Source organism: Diadema setosum, chromosome 1 (assembly GCF_964275005.1).
Source record: "Diadema setosum chromosome 1, eeDiaSeto1, whole genome shotgun sequence".
NCBI classification, from domain to species: Eukaryota; Metazoa; Echinodermata; class Echinoidea; order Diadematoida; family Diadematidae; genus Diadema; species Diadema setosum.
In genome coordinates, this window is record NC_092685.1 from 29,329,370 (window position 1) to 29,346,866 (window position 17,497).

The window sequence follows — 17,497 nt, forward strand, 5'->3', positions numbered from 1 at the left end:
TTGTTTTTGGATGTTTTAGTCATTCCAAACCTGACTTTCTTCAATAAACTTTGAATTCCTCTTAAAATGGTATGCTCTGTACTATTTCATAGTGTTTTCTTGGTATCTCGCAAAAAGTTAAAAGCCCAATTCTCATCTCCACCAATATTGTCCCATCCCTGTAATCTGTGCCAACCATCCATAAAGGGCCTACAGCTAATTAAGGCTTTGAGCCTTTGGTCCTTGTGTCAGTGAGCAGAAATAGCAGTTCATGTGTAATGGTAATTAGATGAATCTGTCATTTTAGACATGTGCTATGTTACTATAAAGCTGAATAGCCTTGATATTGAATCATCCTCCTATATGGATCACAATAGGCCAGTTCAAAACAAAGAGAAAAACAGTATCAATACAATGTACAGATTTATGTAAATTGCCCTTTTTATTTATTTGTTTTTATTTGTGTTTTTTTTTTTCTTTTTCTCAAATGTCCACAAAATTATCAGGCCCTACCCAGTTTACAATAAACAATACAATTGCTGTAATATCACACAGCCTGGAAAACAGGCTAGGCTCCTGATATTATATACGCAGATGAAGGCGCAAATACAATGTATTCTACTACAGTCAAACCTGTCTATAGCGGCCACCCAAGGGATACGGGAAAAGTGGCCGTTATAGACAGGTGGCCGCTATAGACAGGTAACATGTATCATCGTTGTATACATCTATATATACTTACATGTACATGTACATGTATGTGTGTACGTATGCACATGTGTGTATCATGCATAGAACAGTGCCGGTGTTTATGAAATTGTTGCACAGTACATGATGTAGCATGTGCAGTCACTAGTGCCTTATTGTGACTGAATAAGTGATGAATGCAACGGTAGCGATCACTGAACGTTGCCCAGGAATGACTGGCACGGCTAACAAGCAGAAAAACACGCTGAATTATCGGCTCGGCTACGGCTCCATCGGGTTTTTGGCCGCTATAGACAGGTTAAAATCTACCGCGGGAAACAAAATTTGTGGCCGCTGGCTGCGTTAGACAGGTGCCCGCTATACACAGGGTCTTTAACATTGTTTTTCTCTCGGGGGGATTTTTCAGTGGCCGCGATAGACAGGTGGCCGCTATAGAGAGGTGGCCGCTAAGGCAGGTTTGACTGTACTAGTACTGTATGTGAAAGACGCGCCTCAAACACAACAACAACATCCTGTATTCGCACTGAGATGCTCGATTCGCACGGCTACACATGCGGCCCGAGTACCTGGGGATAGCGCTGCTGCAGTACATGCAGCTAACCTTTACCGGTGACCCTCGACCTCTCTCGGCGACCGTCGGTACGGCCGGTGAATAGATGCTGTCCGCTCATGCCGCCGCCGCGCCGCCGCTAACTAGTGCTCAATGCGCCATGCGGCTCTCTGCTCTTCAACCTGTACACTGTAGGCTGTATCATAATGTAGCGCATATAGCACATGCAGTCTCTTCGTTGATTTCACAAAGCCAAGGCACGACGAAGCAGGTGGATCGTGGTTCGAAAATGTCGTAGTATTCGTGTTTATAAGTATTCAGTCATATTCATAGTTTCCATACGTACACATCTTCGAGGATGGAGATAGAAGAGCAAGCCAGGCAGTTGGCTGATGCTGTCAACATCACTCTGGATTCAACAATTGACCAGAAGAGGCGTATGGAAGCTTACCAGGTAGAGAACACAATAAACACGTGGAATCGTTACATAAATTAATAGTTTCTAGACTATTGTAGGTCTCTTAAACGGTTAAATCTAACAAGTTAGACTTCTATCAGTTAGATTTAATATAGAAATCAAGAGTTTGTAAATTAAGCCCAGGCCCAGTTATAAAAAAAAAAAAAAAAAAATCCCGAGAGATTAATTTTCTCCTGACATTTTTCTCTAGACAATCTAACAATATCTAAACAAAGAATTCTGCATTAAACTTATTTGAAGACATTGTCATAGGGCCTAACCATAGATTACTACGGGGTGGGGGGGGGGGGGGGCGACAGTGAATCATGGACATGGTGTTTGTAACACTAATAGCAACATTATCCTGAACATTTAAAATTATTGATTTGACAGGTAATGAACACCTGATGAATGGGTTGTATCAAATTGTAGACGCTCGGTTGTATGACTCTGTTTTACTTTTAGTATGAGTGAATGTTATATGATATTCAAGGCAAGCATGAGGCTTGGCTTGATGAGGAATGAGGTAAATTTTACCCTACCATTTCCAACCATCAGGCGCAGGCCAATATATGTAGCTAGCCCTCGCGGAGCCTGCATTGCGTAAGCATGAGCCTTCCCCGAGATGGTGACAGAACCCTGTAGAAAATACAAAATGGATCTGTGCATATAAATTATGTCAATAGCAATGATTAACGATTAAAAGGGTTGCCAATTCTCATGCATGTAACGTTAGACATTCTAGAGAGCATGTGACTTGAATGTTTTACCTAATTTAATTAAGCAAGTCTTACTCATGCTTGTTAAAAAAAGAAACTTAAAAAAACCTAAAAAATCAAAACGTCCATTGAGAACATCTACTGTTTGCACTGGAAGCAGCAACAAATCTCTCGCTATAGTGCACATTCTTTTTTTTTAAATAGATCCTATATTAATCAGATGACAAACTGCAAAATATGGAAGTATTCATGGTGAAGCTCGAATTGAAGAACCTTCGAATAAGTTTTTGAACTGCTCAGTGTGAAAATATTGCTGTTTGATATATCAGTTAACAATACTTGGGGACAAGCAAATGAGAAAAAAAAAAATAAAATGAGAATACTAAGATGTATAAATGTTTACTGGCTTATAGGACAGTCGAGGTGGAATATTTTTATTTTTTTATAAAGTATTAATATGGCAGTGTATACTACTAAAGTTGCAGGATATAGGCCTATTATACATAACAACCCAGGGCTATTTTTTTTTTATTGTTATGGAATATACACAGAAATAAATTCAGGAATCTCTGAAGTTTACTGAAATTTGCCGAGACTGGAGTGCGAAGCATCAAATGATTTCTTATTTTTTTTTTTTTTTCTGTGCAGTTGGCACTGTTGTTAGAGTAAATGTGATTTTGGGGAATATCTTGAGAATATTGGGGCCAACTGGAGGGGGAGGGGTAAGCATTTGACCCTTGTTCGCCAATAATGGTGCACCCCCCCCCCCCCCCTCCACACACACACACACACTACTGAAGGTACCCCAGGCCCCGAGAAATAGTTGTGAATTGATACTGTTTGTATGGAAATTCAGATTGTCAGGCTGCTTTTGTTCCATGGATCATAATGAAACTGTTTTCTCCTCCTGTTTCAGATATGTGAAACTTTCAAGGAGAAGTCGCCTCACTGTGTGGCTTGTGGAATGTTCCTCAGTGATGCAAAAAATTCACCAGTTATCCGACATTTTGGTTTACAGTTACTGGAACACTTTGTAAGGTTTGTACAGAAAGAAATGAAGTAATATAATAATTTAATTTCTTCTTTTTTAGTACAATAAAGTTCTAAAACTGTTGATGAATGCTTTATTGAATCTGAACAAGACTATTCCCAAAGTATTTGCTATATTTTACAGGGATGGGATGGTCTCAATTTCTTCACTCACTACACTCACACTCACAACTACACTCATGAACAGATTATGTATAGAATTACATGATAATGTTCTTGCTCAGGGAAATTTGAATGGTATTCATTTCAATCCCGTGTTTTGTGAATTATGAAACATAGAAATAGATAATCATGTGCATATGAAACATACAAATATCATGCGAATAATAATAGTTTGTAGTGAATTGACTACAACTTGTACAGACCTCAAGCACAACTAGCTGGAAATTGTTGAATGTGCTGTAGCATATCCCACTTTACTTAACCAGCCAGACTTCTTGATTGGACAACCACCAGTCCTGACATGGCAGGAAAAACTGAGGTTGGACTGTACATCTAAAAGAGTGTTTTCTTGTATGCATGAAGGAGTTCTGAGAAGTATGCATCATAAGATGGGCGTGTGATATAAAATGTGTTTGATCACTTTCAAATATTACTCTTTTTTTGTGTGTGCATATAATCATGTTTAATATGTTTTGTGTGCACCTTCAGATTCAAGTGGAATGATGCTTCACAAAATGAAAAGGTCCAGTTTAAAGAAATTACCCTACAGCTCATCACAAAGGTATAGTGGAGATAAATAGTGAATGTTCTGTATCATACAAATGTAAAACTCACTAGTTAATCAAAAGAATCTCAGATTAGCAGTATTTTGTTCAAGTCAAAGAATCTGCATTTCTATTGTTTACTATAAAGCAGTGTGACTTTGGCAATTGGAAAGATGAGATTTTGTTAAAAAATGTACTGAACATTATCAAAATCTTTCATTACGCAACATTTACTACAAACAATAAATTGATGAAAGGTTTCTGTAACGAGACAAGGGACATTGGATATGAAAAAGTAAAGGTACATTGTTGTGCGTCGTGATACCATGATTATGCCTGATTGTTTATCATTTTCAGTTTATGTGGCCCCAGAGGACAGTATTCAAGAGATAGATACATGTATTAAGCTTGCACACCAAAGCGTGAGTTAGAGCAATGTACGAACAAGTTTTGAACATTATGGATATAAATACATGGTATCTGCTATCTTGACCATCCAGGGAGCCGGTCACATCCTCGAGACGGCTAACTACATCAAGGAGGGTCAGGTCAAGATTCTTGTGGAAATGGTCAAGCGCGAGTGGCCTCAGCATTGGCCAAGTCTTCTGTCTGAGCTGGACCAGATGAGCCAAACTGGTGTAAGATAAGGCACTCAGTGCACAAAACTGTCTCCCTACCCCCACCCCCTCTGAAGTAGATGCAGCGTATGATAGAAGAACTCTGGTATTTACAATTTTTTTTTTTTCTAATGGATAATTTCATCACTTGTCTGTCTCACGTGACCATGAATGAAATCCATAGTAGCTGAGCCTCTTGAAGAGTCTTCATTATATGACATTTGAGTAATTCTAAAAGAAGTATCACAAACAGGAGGTTACCTCTCTAGTGATTTGCATTCAGCAGAACAATTAGTATGTCAAATCATAGCTCAAACTGCTGATGGTTATGCATTCTTAAATGTCATCATCTAGTGGCCTGAAAAAGAACTTTGAATTGCGTGACAAGAGGGCCATGATATTAACATTGATAGGTACGCTGTGAGTTATCTTCTCAAGCCTACTGAACTGATGTCATTGCTCCCACAATGTCACATACAATGTAAAAAGAGTTGTGTAGGAAATGTGGCAAGTTTGCAAGTGGGGATTACTATGATAGTTGATACCATATTGGTATCCCATACTCCCTAAGCACAATTACCCCCTACCCCCCCCCCCCCCCGGCTTAATACTGGTTAGCGATAGGGTTAGATTTATGGTTAAAATCTTTGTTAGGGTTAGGATTAGGTTCAGGATTAGGATTAGGGTTAAGGAAAGGGAAGGGTCTGATTATCCAGGGGTGGTTGTCCTACAACCAACTGATACATGTGCATCCATGTACTCTCTGCTTCTACCAGGATTCTCAGACAGAGCTGGTGCTCCTCTTCCTCCTGAGACTGGTGGAGGATGTGGTCTCCTTCAGGAACCTCCAGCAGAGGAGGAGGAGGGACCTCTGGCAGGCCCTGACCTCCAACATGGCCGATATCTTCTCCTTCCTCTTTGTGCTCCTCCAGAAATACTGCGAGAAGTACGAGGCCTTGGTGAGTGCTGTGTGTGAAATTCTCATTAAAGACCTGGTAGTGTGGGGATAGCCTTGGAGTGAGAAGGCCAGCCGGGCTCTTGATACATTTGAGAATTCCCGTAATGAATTGTGGGCAGCTTTATCACTAATCCCTGTGTAAGTACACACACAGAGCTGAAGATTCTTGGCTGGAGTCGACTGTAACTGATGAGTGCACACTTCAATGCACATATTCACTGACAAGTGCTATGTTTGGGGGAGGGGGTGGGTAGTAAGGCATGTTTTAGTTAAATTCGTGTTCCTCATTTCTCTGGTTTCTTTTGTGTGTGTGTGTGTGTGTGTGTGTGTGTGTATTCATTTGCTTCATGAATTTTATCTGCATATGAAAACAATCAGGAATAATGTCATAATGAATACTCTGCCAATGTTGAGATGGGTATAATACTTTGACTTTATGCCTGACAAAAAGAACTTGCCAGAGTTTGAAGAAGAAAATTTTCAATGGATTAGAAAAATATTTAGTGTAAGTAGGCAAATCTTGCAAGTCAAATGGTCAAATTTGTATAAAGTCAAGCGTGTTTGTCAAAAAGTGCAGCTGATAATGATGGATAGATGCCAACTTTTTTCACAGTTTTTATTTGATTTTTGCAAAGATACCGTGTGACTCATAGAAAATACTGTGTTTCACCAAAACTATGCCCTTTCAGCCTTCATAGTCTGAATACTGCAATGTTGTTTACAAGGTTGGCATCCCTGGTTATGGGTCTTTGTTTTGATTTCTCTGTGTATATTCCTACAGATGGTATCGCAGCCACAGAGTACAGAGGTAAGTGCTCTTGATATCGTATCATTCTGAAAGGCTGGAGTTTAGCAATGTTCTAAGTCTTGACATTGGGATTCCCAGTCCATGAAGGAATATATTAGTAGATGGCAAAAGAAAAATTGGTACACATGAGAACTTTTTTAACCCTTGGCTGAGAGTGTGAGATAATATCACAACACTCCATTATGGAAGATCGGGCATATCTCTGTGATTATAAGATTTAAGCACTCTGTTTTTATGGCTGCAGACAAAATGATTCCAACATACACATTGAAAATTTTGAAATGTGGCTGTATTGTATTGTAGATGTTTGCAGTTGATACAATAGTTATGCTGAAGCATGAAGTGATCCATAACTTCCCATCAATTTCTAACAATATGTTGGATGTAGGTCAAATGGGTTATTTACTCACTCATAAAATACATTGAGCAAATCAGAAAGAGTCACATTTGGGATAACTCAGTGTCCTTGTGTTGTATATTGTGTAGGATTTTCTTGGACCTGGCATCATGTTTGTGACCATCTGTTGTTGCTTTTCTTTCTTTTTTAAAAGCTGTTTTAAAGGTTTCATCCATTCCGTACCTCTTAAATCATGAGCAGGCTCTGTCGGCATGCAAAGTGACCCAGACTGTGCTGCTGACCCTGTGCGGCTTTGTGGAGTGGGTGGGGTCGGAGCACCTGTTCATGAGAGACAACGCCCTCATCGTCGTGCTGTACGGGCTCCTGAGGAAGGATGACCTGAAGATGCTGGCCGCAGAGTGCCTTCAGCTCATCGTCAATAGAAAGGTGGGCAGTTGATTGACTGAGATGCAAGTCAAATTCTTTGGTTACCCTGTCATGTTAATGCTCCTTGACAATGATGTCATTAGAGCAGTGGTGGATCCAGAGGGGGCGCACCGGGTACATGCCCCCTCGGGCGCCCCCTCTTTATTTTTTTTTAAAGAAATAAAATAGAAAAAATGGGGGGGGGGCGTGCACCCCCTTTTAATTTTGTAAATATTCCTCCCCTTTACAGAATTCTTGGATCCACCCCTTTTGGAGCAAGGTGTTTTTCGGCAGTTCACCTTCCCCTGGCTGTTGTAATGTAGCATAGCTTTTGAGGTACCGGTACAATACATACACGTATGATGCCATGGAAAAGTGAGGGAAGATACACATAAGCAGAATTTTTATGTCTCATGTCAGTAGTAAGAGATGATGCTGATGTCTATGTGAAGTGGTCCCTGTGAATTCCAGACAAAGTAATGATGATGATGATGATGATGATGATGATTACATTGACCACAACCACCACCTCTGCCATCATCACCATCACCATCTCCATAGCAATAAAGATGATGATACAGAATTTGTCAGCATATTCAAATCTCTGGCGATGATATCAAAGTAGATTCAACAATAATGATAATGGCACTGTATTGACAGAGCATCTAATACATATGACTGCCTGAGATTATGATTAAAGGGAACGCAAACCCTAAGAGCAATGTGGATTGAGTGAAAGCAGCAACATTAGTAGAACACATCAGTGAAAGTTTGAAGAAAATCGGACAATCGATGCAAAAGTTATGAATTTTTAAAGTTTTGGTGTTGGAACCACTGGATAAAGAGACTACTAGAGCTTATGACGTTTGAGTGGACAACAATATAAAGAAAATATAAAGAAAATTCCACAAAAATTCATTTTTCATGAAAATGACAAATTCCATCAACTTGATACTGACATATGTTAAGGGTAGCAATTATTCCCCCTGTTTTCTGAAAGCGGCTAGTCAAGTGCTCTTTCATAATGCTAGAAAAGTGAATTTTTGTTGAATTTTCTTTATAGTTTCTTTGTATTGTTGTCCACTCATACGTCATAACCTCTAGTAGTCTCCTCATCCAGCGGTTCCATCATCGAAACTTTAAAAATTCATAACTTTTGCATCGATTGTCCGATTTTCTTCAAACTTTCACTGATGTGTTCTACTAATGTTGCTGCTTTCACTCAATCCACATTACTCTTTGGGTTTGCGTTCCCTTTAAGAAATTTTTCCGCCATTGATTTGTGTACCCTGAAAGGGCTGCATTAATAAGTTGTGAATGTTTATGATTGACAACTTTTTAATGTTTATGATTGACAATTGATATAGCAGAATAGTTTAGCCCGTTCCTCTTTATATTCTGGGAGAACCTTGAATGCCCCAAAATGAGATTATTTCTTCAGGTTGACAGAGAACGGATCGGTTGGTAATCCGCCTGTGCTGAAAAGCAGTTAAGCGGTACTTATATCCCCTTTCCAGAGTCAACTACATTTGCCATCGAACAATGCAAATTGTCATATCTGGTGCGAGGTACAAATAGAGTGTGCATTGATGAGCTCACAAAGTCTTTTTTTTTTTTTTTTTTGACACAAAGTAGACACCTGAATGGGGTCAGCGAAACCAAATATCTACTGAGCTCAGCCATGAATGCTATGCACATCTTCATACAAGTTTTATAGCAAAATTAGTGTGTACTACATTGGAAAAAAAGGCAAATGATACTGCGATACATGCAGTTTTCATGCAGGAAGAAAACTGATATTGATAGAAGAAACTCTAATCTTTCTATTAAAGCCATTTTTCTGAGCATCATAACACAAATAAACATGAATTTAGGTCACAAATGCAGACACTATTTTCTACATTTTAGGAACCTGGTATACCAGGTTCCTGTAAAGGAAATGGGTGAATATGAATTTCCTTTGACCTCTTCATCAATTATTTTTCTTTCTTTTTTAGGGTAAGATTGAAGAGAGAAAGCCCCTGATGGTTCTACTATGTGAAAGTGCCATGGTTGAACTCTTCAATGCGGCAAAGTGAGTATCAATTTCTTTTTCCAAACATGGTAAAATAAGGTTTTGTCCTGGGTGGACAAAGAATTTGTTGTAAGCAGGTGCTTTAGTTTCACAATGAGGTGACAAAATTTGTGAAACCAGTGATGCAGCCCATCACCAGACAGACAACACTGGAAACTCTTCTGCAAATGTGCATTGTGTGTTTGAATCATCCACTTTATTTCAAGATATACATTCCAGTCTGCAAGACACCATCTGGCATTTGCCTTTTGATGATATCAAAAAAAATTGTGCCATGTAATGTATTTCAAGTGTTTGTGTCTTTTCATTGCTCATTTCCTCGGCAGCAAAGCATGCAATGCAGGCATTGACGAGATGAACCACCTTTTCATCAAAAAGCTCTGTCAAGTGATAACTGGCCTCGGTACTCAGATTTGTGCTGTGTGGGTATGTCTTTCCCTTCTGAGCTTTCTCTAATAAGAAAGACCTGTTTTTTCTTCCCTCTTGTTTGCAACTGAAATGTCTGAAAAAAGAGCTGGATTTCCTATGAGAATAAAATTCTGGAAGTCTTTTCCCACCAAACCTGCAGTCCCTCATCTCCAATATATGCATAGATGATTTCATTCAATCCATCATACTTATGTCGCTTGCTGCTGTAGACCCCCCCCCCCCCCATAAAAAAAGAAAAAAAGAAAGAAAAAAAAAGTACTGTAAAAATTGAAACTTAAGTGAAAATAAATTTTTATGTTTTTGATATCACTGAAAAAAAAAATAGTTTCATGTTCCTATTTTCATTTTAGTTCTGTAGACCCAATATCTAGAGTGCAAAGATAGTTCCTTTGAAGTGTTTGTTTTTTGTTTTTTGCAATAAAATAGCACTAAAAACTGTTGAATGATGTATCCTGATGGAAGATTGTATAAGACTTGTTGTTATGTTAAAGAAATTTAGTACCCGAAGAAATTTTGTACCCAAATGAAAGATTGTAGTCATCAGGTGGCCCCCCTTTCCTTACCATTAACAAACATCTGTCAGTGCGACACTGTACGTATGAGAGAATCAGAATGTACATACTTGCAGTAATATATGTAAAGGTCATGTGAAGTGTGACATATGATTTTAAATCATCTCTCGTAGGCATCAGAGGGTGAGAAATTTGAGCGGCCCCCGAGCCTTGCGTCTTTCCTGAAGACGCTGTTTGCCTTCACGCAGCATGCCAGCATCCAAGTGTGCCACCTGACGCTGGCCAGCTGGACGGCGTTCCTGCGCCACGAGTACATGTCATGTGATCCGGCCGTCAAGGAGATAATCCCAAGCCTCAGCCAAACATTCACCACGACAATACAGAAGGTTTGTAGCCATCCTTACCCTCTTGCAAGACTCAGTCACATGTTCATCTTGATTCATTGGATGCAGATATAGTAATAGATTATATCAATAAAGTTCATACAATGTATTCCATAGCGATCGTTAACGGGCCGTTAACGATTTACGTCCCGACACTGTACAGGCATGCTAACCTGGAAACATTGAACTGCACATTACTTGAATATGAGACCGAACATTCTGAAGCAAATAATTTTCACACCACAGTAGATATGTAATGTACTCTTGAATGAATCCCACAAGGACTGGAACAATCATCCCCCAGCATTCCCACCGATCAGTTACTCGCCATCCCCTTTAAGGGGGGTAAGTCAAGTGCTTCTTCAGTAATGATATGTGGAATTCTTTAAATATGTTTTTTTTTTTTTTTAACCATTTTGAAGCAATTGCCTCCCTACGCTTGAAATGGATACAACATGGTTATCAGAGCAGCACTGAATTCTTTCATTATCAGGGAGTGAAATCCATTGTTTTTGTATCAAGGAATATATTGATGAAGCTCTTGAAAGGTTAGCATTAAATCAGGTGCTTTATATCATTTAATAGTCAAATACCAGTCAACGATCAGATAAACATGATCAGATGATACCATACAATTTATTATGTTCTCCCATTGGCAGAGGATCCTTTGGGATGTTCTCTTTGTTTCAGGATATATAACCTTCTTCAGTTGAAATTCAAACCCTTTGTATCATTCTGTGTGTTCCCTCCCATGCAAAGCATCATCAATTCAATGCTAAATTTTTTCATGGATGTATATGTACATGTATTCATTCTCACGTCAGATTGGGTTCCCCTCTCAGTCGGACTCTCCTGCGTGTGCCTACTCCAGGCTGGAGTTTGACTCAGACGATGAATTCTTCCAGTTCTTTGCAAGTAAGTGCTTATATCAGGTATAATGTTACCTAGGCGAAAATCAGAAGGGGAGGGAATTCAAAAACTAAACAGTAATGGTCAATCAAGAATTGCTTCAGCAGCTAAAGAAACAAATGGAAATGGTGAAATATTAATGCTAATTATCTATGTACACATTGCGGCATTGGTTTTTGTGAATTATGGAAGCAAGTAATGATTATTATGTATCATTTCCTCACGACACATCCTTGGAGACTCCAGATCTTTTACAGGATGTTTAAAATTGGCATATGTTCAAAATTTGTGAGATTAGATTCATCATGTTAAATTGTGACATACTGTACATGTTAGCAGAGTGATATGTGAATGGATTAGCAAAGCCCTTCTACTTTTAAGATGTTAACGATGGTGTGAGAACCACCCCCAGACATTTGTGTTTTCAGTTATTTAGCTTTTTGTGCTCCTGAAGGAGTCATGAATGTCATAACAGCATCCTTTTGATTGACTTTGAAGATCATCGACATCACCAGCTGGAAATCATGCGACTAGCTACAGCCATCTGTCCAGAGACAACGTTCAGCATAGCATCTCACTGGCTGCAGGAGTTGCTGTCAGCTCCCTTACAGAAAGAAGGAGGTAAGGACACTTGGCTCTATGGAGAAGAGGATTTCTTATTCTGATTATTTAACTGCTTAAACTGCATGCTTCATGACCTTCTTGGGCACAAATATACAATTACTTGTTATGAAATTGGAGTGATATAATTTGAATTTAGAAATAAAAAAAAAAATAATGATAATGCACACAAGAGACGTGTAAACAGTGGTTCTTTCCAATTTTTCTGCATGACGTGCCAAGGAACTGTCTATAGTAATCTTAATTTTCAGAACGATATTAAAGCAGTATTTGAATGATTTTGTTTTAATTAAAGATAATTATCATATTTCTATCCATTCCTTTTGCAAATATTGAGTTTATTACTGTTATCATATTCTTTGGTTAACTTTGATATTGCTTGTCTAGAGATTCTTACATTTCCGTCACTAGACGGCACAATAGCCATTCTACTGGCAGGAGTGGTAGCTAGCACTCTGACACTTCCTATTCAAGTTATGTAGTACTATATGTTTGTACAAAGAAGATAAAGATTTTCCAATTCCATTTTTTGGTGTGCATGCTTTTGCTCCAAATTTGACATGCTCTGCCTTGATCCACATTATTTTGGAGCTGGAAATGTTTCATTCAATTTGGCAGACAAAGAGCTGTGCACTCCCCACAGCCCATCGTACATAAAATGGGACGCCCTCACCGGCTACCTGGACAGTGTCATGACGACTCTCATCAGGCGCGACGAACTTCCAGTCCAGCTAGCCATAGAGCTGCTGCAGGCCACACTCAACTCAAAGATTCAGGTAATCACATGATACAAAGTAACTTCCATCCATTGTATCAGTTCTTATTTGAATAACATTGAATACTTTCTGAGCCTTTATTTCATGATTATTATTTCATTTTTTTTTTTAACTGTGGTAAAGTAGTAACAAAAATTAAAAATAGATTGCAATCATATGAAATGTACATGACTTTCTGATCTGTAAAATGTACAGTCGATGATTTCAGAAAAGGGCCAAAGAAGGAATAACGGTTTTATCGCTCATCCCCCTAAAAAAAGTATGAAGACACATCCATATTCACTCACACACCATCACATTTCTGTTCAGTTGAAATGATAGATATGTGAAGAAAGCAGTAAGAGCAAAAAGCACATGGCCAAATAATCCCAAAAGAAACTTGAATAAGTATCATTTTCAAGAAATAAGATATGAATTTATGTTTTCATGAAAATGCACTTCAATGTGACATTTTGATATAACCCTCTTGTGTCTGTCTGTCTGTCATAAAAAAAAAAAACATTAAAAAAGTCAAATCATTGCAATGTAACCCTGGTATGTGGATGGTAACAAAGCTTTTTAGGTGAAGTAATGTGCATATAATTAGTATTCAGGGTAAGTGTTTAGCACCACCCGAAAGGTCAATCTGATTTACTTGCCAATGTATTTTCTTCAATATCTTCTAGTTTTTTTTTATCCACGTGCAATAAATCTAAAATAGTATACAGGCATCTGTATATTATTATTAAACAGCAACTATGATATAATTTATAATAGTTGTGAGTGTCATATCCATCTCTTTTTTTGCTTTCTTTCTCTCATTATTTCAGGATCCGATGATTTTGTCGTGCCAGTTGACCTGTATCTCTGTTCTCTTCCCTGTCTTGCACCATGCTAAGCAGTACGTGGAGGGAGTCCTAGCTAAGGTAACACTCTTGGACTCCAGTCTGCTTGCTTCTAATACCGTCACAGATATCAGTTACTTGTAGGGTCAGAACTTTGTTTCTTGTAGCACCGCTTATACTGCCCACCCTGTTGTTACCTCTCAGTTATCAGGGACTTTTGGTGTTCCCACGTTTATGCCAAGTATTAAATATAACTTGTGTTTCTACCTTAGGTCAATACGGTCTTGTATTTGATATGTAAACATTCCTAAAATTGTAGATGCATAATTGCTCTATTCCATTATATGTGTGTGTGTGTGTGTCATTTGTCAAGACTTAACTTGTGCTAGTGAAATACTTGATTATGTTCTTCTTTTCTTTTATTTCCTTTTTCCTTTTTCTCTTTTTTCTGGGGGTTTTGTGGTGGCCCATAAAGTGAATCTACTATTAACATGACAGCAATATTGAAACACTGAACATAAAATAAAAATTAAAAAAATGTCAGTTCTTAAAAAAGAAACCAAACAAATACAAATCCCTTGAGGACATTTTTTGTTTTCTTAATGTGCTTCTGTAGGCTTTGCATTGCGCTGCTCATTGCCTGGAAGAACAGATATTGTAGGCCTGCCCCATAAGGTGTCAGAAGCATTATCATATATCCCATAGTGTTGTCCCATCAAATAATGCAGTGATGTTCTCTTTTTCCAGCCTGTGGCGTCCATGTTTGTGCTGTCAAATTCTTAAAGTTTTTTATAAGGTTTGAGTCATGCGTCCTGTGATAAGTGCATGTAATTTCACTGTGTTCTGTATTCTCTTTGCAGCTATTCATTGCAGCGGTATATTCTCTACCTGGTCTGACCAAGGTATTGTATTGGCATTTCTGCATACATGGGGATGATTTATTTATTTATTTATTTTTTTTTTTTGGGGGGGGTATTTCTGCCCTGGGTTAAGACTACTCAAAGCAATCTCAATTTACCCCACTAATTTTAGGTTACTTGGGAAACTTATGTGAGATAATTCTTGATGAGAGAAGCTAAGAGAAAAACAAGGCACATATCAGAGACTCCAACCCCAAGCACCTTCTGATCTGGAGATTCTCCCGCCCGAAACCCGTAGCAAACGGGAGACTCCAAGTTGATGTGTGCGAAGCGCGAAGTTCCTAGGATTCTAGATGTTCTCTGGCGCTATTTAAGGCTTATTTTTTCAACATACGATAGAAATAAGTAAGAAATCCTTTCCACCGGGAGACACAGAGCCAGGGCGGGAGAAATCAAATCTCAAACGGGAGAACGGGAGATTGCGCAAAAATGGGCTTTCGGCGGGAGATCTCCCGTCGAAAATGGGAGAGTTGGAGTCTCTGACATACGCATAGATGTTATTGTTTAAAGTTTCTGATGATAATTCCTCTTCACTGGTGTCAAATTAAGATATGTCGCAGTTTCAGAAACTGGGTGATTTCTTCAAAGGCCTCCAGAGCTTCCAGTATGTCATTGCATAGAGGAAAGACACTGTGGGGAAACTGGGGGGAAAATGTATAAATTGCTGTAGTCATATGAAAATTTGAAAGTGGCTTTTGTTACTGGTTCTCACTAATTGGCTACAGTGAAATACATTTAGATAGTAAAAGAAATGTCCTGTGTGTGTGTCCTATCCTTGCTGTGAAAGGTCTCAGTATTAAAGCACAGGGGCTAATGCTGGCTCGTTGTTGGTGTTTTTTCAGAAGACTAGGACACGGTCAGTACAGAACGTCCGGAGACATGCCTGCTCCGCCCTGGTCAAGATGTGCCGTGACCACCAGGACCTCATGCTGGTAAGTTCAGACAAGCTTCAGTCCCTGTTCAATACATAGGCAAAATTTGAGTTGCTGTACAGGAGGGAGATTGCACCTTTTATACAATGTAGAGTGTTGCATTGTCTTTGAGTTAAAGATGATAAAAAGTTTTGGTACCTCAAAAGTTTCCTTTAATTTCCGTGTTTCAGGTTAAAGTACCTTTCATATAACTAACACTGTGAGACTTACTCGCCCCAAAGTGCTCTCATTTCTTAGTAATCATGCAATTAACTGCGACCAGCAGCCCCATACGCATAGCGTAATGGAGCTTCGCATTGTAGCATTCAGGATCATGACAGATTTAGTATCGCGGGTAAATATCAACTTAAAATCCAAAAAATTCTTCCGAAGACTTACCAATTAAGTTGAAGTCTTGAAAACAGGCTTCGGGCAACGTTTGGTTCTGCCAATAGTCCCTTTCTGTTCGAATTGATGACTGAATGTGACTCTGTCGAGAGGACCTTGGAAGAGCTACATACACTGATTACTACGGCCAGCGCATACGCACACATCACATGTGAACAAATTTCAAATCCATGAACGGATAAGATGTTTGTGTGCGCATGTGCTGGCCGTCAATTCAGTGTAGCTCTCCCAAGGTCCTCTCGACCGAGTCACATTCAGTCATCAATTCGAACAGAAAGGGACTATTGGCAAAACCAAACGTTGCCCGAAGCCTGTTTTCAATACTTCAACTGAACTGGTAAGTCTTCAAATTGAAAAAATTTTTGGATTTTAAGTTGATATTTACCCGCGATACTAAATCTGTCATGATCCTGTAAGCCACAATGCGAAGCCCCATTTAGCTATGCGTATGGGGCTGGTGGTCGCAGTTAGCTACTCAGTATGCGTATGGGGCTGCACACTGCTGGTCGCAGTTATCATGCAATAATGGTTTCGTACAATACGTGTACTACCTCGCCGCCGTACCGCGGCGGCTCTGGTACGAAACCATTATTGCTTGATTACTAAGACATGAGAGCACTTTGGGGCGAGTTAGTCTCACAGTGTTAGTTATATGAAAGGTACTTTAACCTAGAACACAAACTAAGACAAGGAAATTCAGGGAAACTTTTGAGGTAATACCAAAACTTTATATTATCTTTAAATGAAAGATGAAAAGGTAAAAAAGAAAGATTAAAAACAAGGAGTTATAAAGAAGTATAACTACTGATCATTTTAGTCAGATTGTTGCTAAAGACATGCAGGAATTGCTATCAAGTGCTCTACAACACAGTTTCAATACCCATAACAGAGCCCTGTTCCCAGGTTCGTGCTCTGTGCAAGTAGGTGACACAACATTTGTTCCTGTGACAATTGCGCCGGTCTTATTTCTCCAAGGATTTAGGGTTAGGGTTGTGATAGGGTTTTAAGTTTAGTTTGATGCAAGGATTAGGATTAGGGTTAGGGTTGTGCTTGTCGGTAGGTTTCATGTTTGGATTAACGTGGAGATATTTCATGGTTGGAATTGTCGCAGAAGCAATAGTCGCAAAGTAATTCATACTCCCCCCTAGCTGAGAGTGCTGGCAGTAGCATGAGATGTCACACAGAGGTCAGAGGTCACATTCTGGGAATCCCCTTCCCCGTTGAACACTGTCCCATCCAATGTTTTGTTGGTTTGTGACAGTGTCTTTGTGAACCTCACCGGCCGTAGAGTAAAATTACACAGAGGTCCATAGTACCGGTGGAGTGTTGGGACTGGTATGGTCTCTTATACACACACTGGCCTCCAGAACCTCATACAAGTGTCTAGACATTGAAGGATAATGTCCCCACAAAG

At 39.2% G+C, this 17,497-nt stretch overlaps 1 protein-coding gene across 1 annotated transcript in view; it reads left to right on the forward strand.

Annotated features, from left to right (window-relative positions):
• The first annotated feature begins 1,474 nt into the window (after positions 1-1,474).
• LOC140229434 (exportin-5-like) overlaps positions 1,475-17,497 on the forward strand; it is a 32,884-nt gene continuing 16,861 nt past the window's right edge. Inside the window, exons 1-16 of the mRNA XM_072309687.1 lie at positions 1,475-1,691; positions 3,330-3,451; positions 4,115-4,187; positions 4,671-4,808; positions 5,564-5,746; positions 6,527-6,553; positions 7,152-7,337; positions 9,314-9,390; positions 9,717-9,816; positions 10,505-10,717; positions 11,539-11,629; positions 12,122-12,244; positions 12,863-13,020; positions 13,830-13,925; positions 14,705-14,746; positions 15,607-15,696. Coding sequence (XP_072165788.1) covers positions 1,596-1,691; positions 3,330-3,451; positions 4,115-4,187; positions 4,671-4,808; positions 5,564-5,746; positions 6,527-6,553; positions 7,152-7,337; positions 9,314-9,390; positions 9,717-9,816; positions 10,505-10,717; positions 11,539-11,629; positions 12,122-12,244; positions 12,863-13,020; positions 13,830-13,925; positions 14,705-14,746; positions 15,607-15,696 — 1,815 coding nt within the window. The 5' untranslated portion in view covers positions 1,475-1,595. The remainder of the gene's footprint in view (positions 1,692-3,329; positions 3,452-4,114; positions 4,188-4,670; positions 4,809-5,563; positions 5,747-6,526; positions 6,554-7,151; positions 7,338-9,313; positions 9,391-9,716; positions 9,817-10,504; positions 10,718-11,538; positions 11,630-12,121; positions 12,245-12,862; positions 13,021-13,829; positions 13,926-14,704; positions 14,747-15,606; positions 15,697-17,497) is intronic.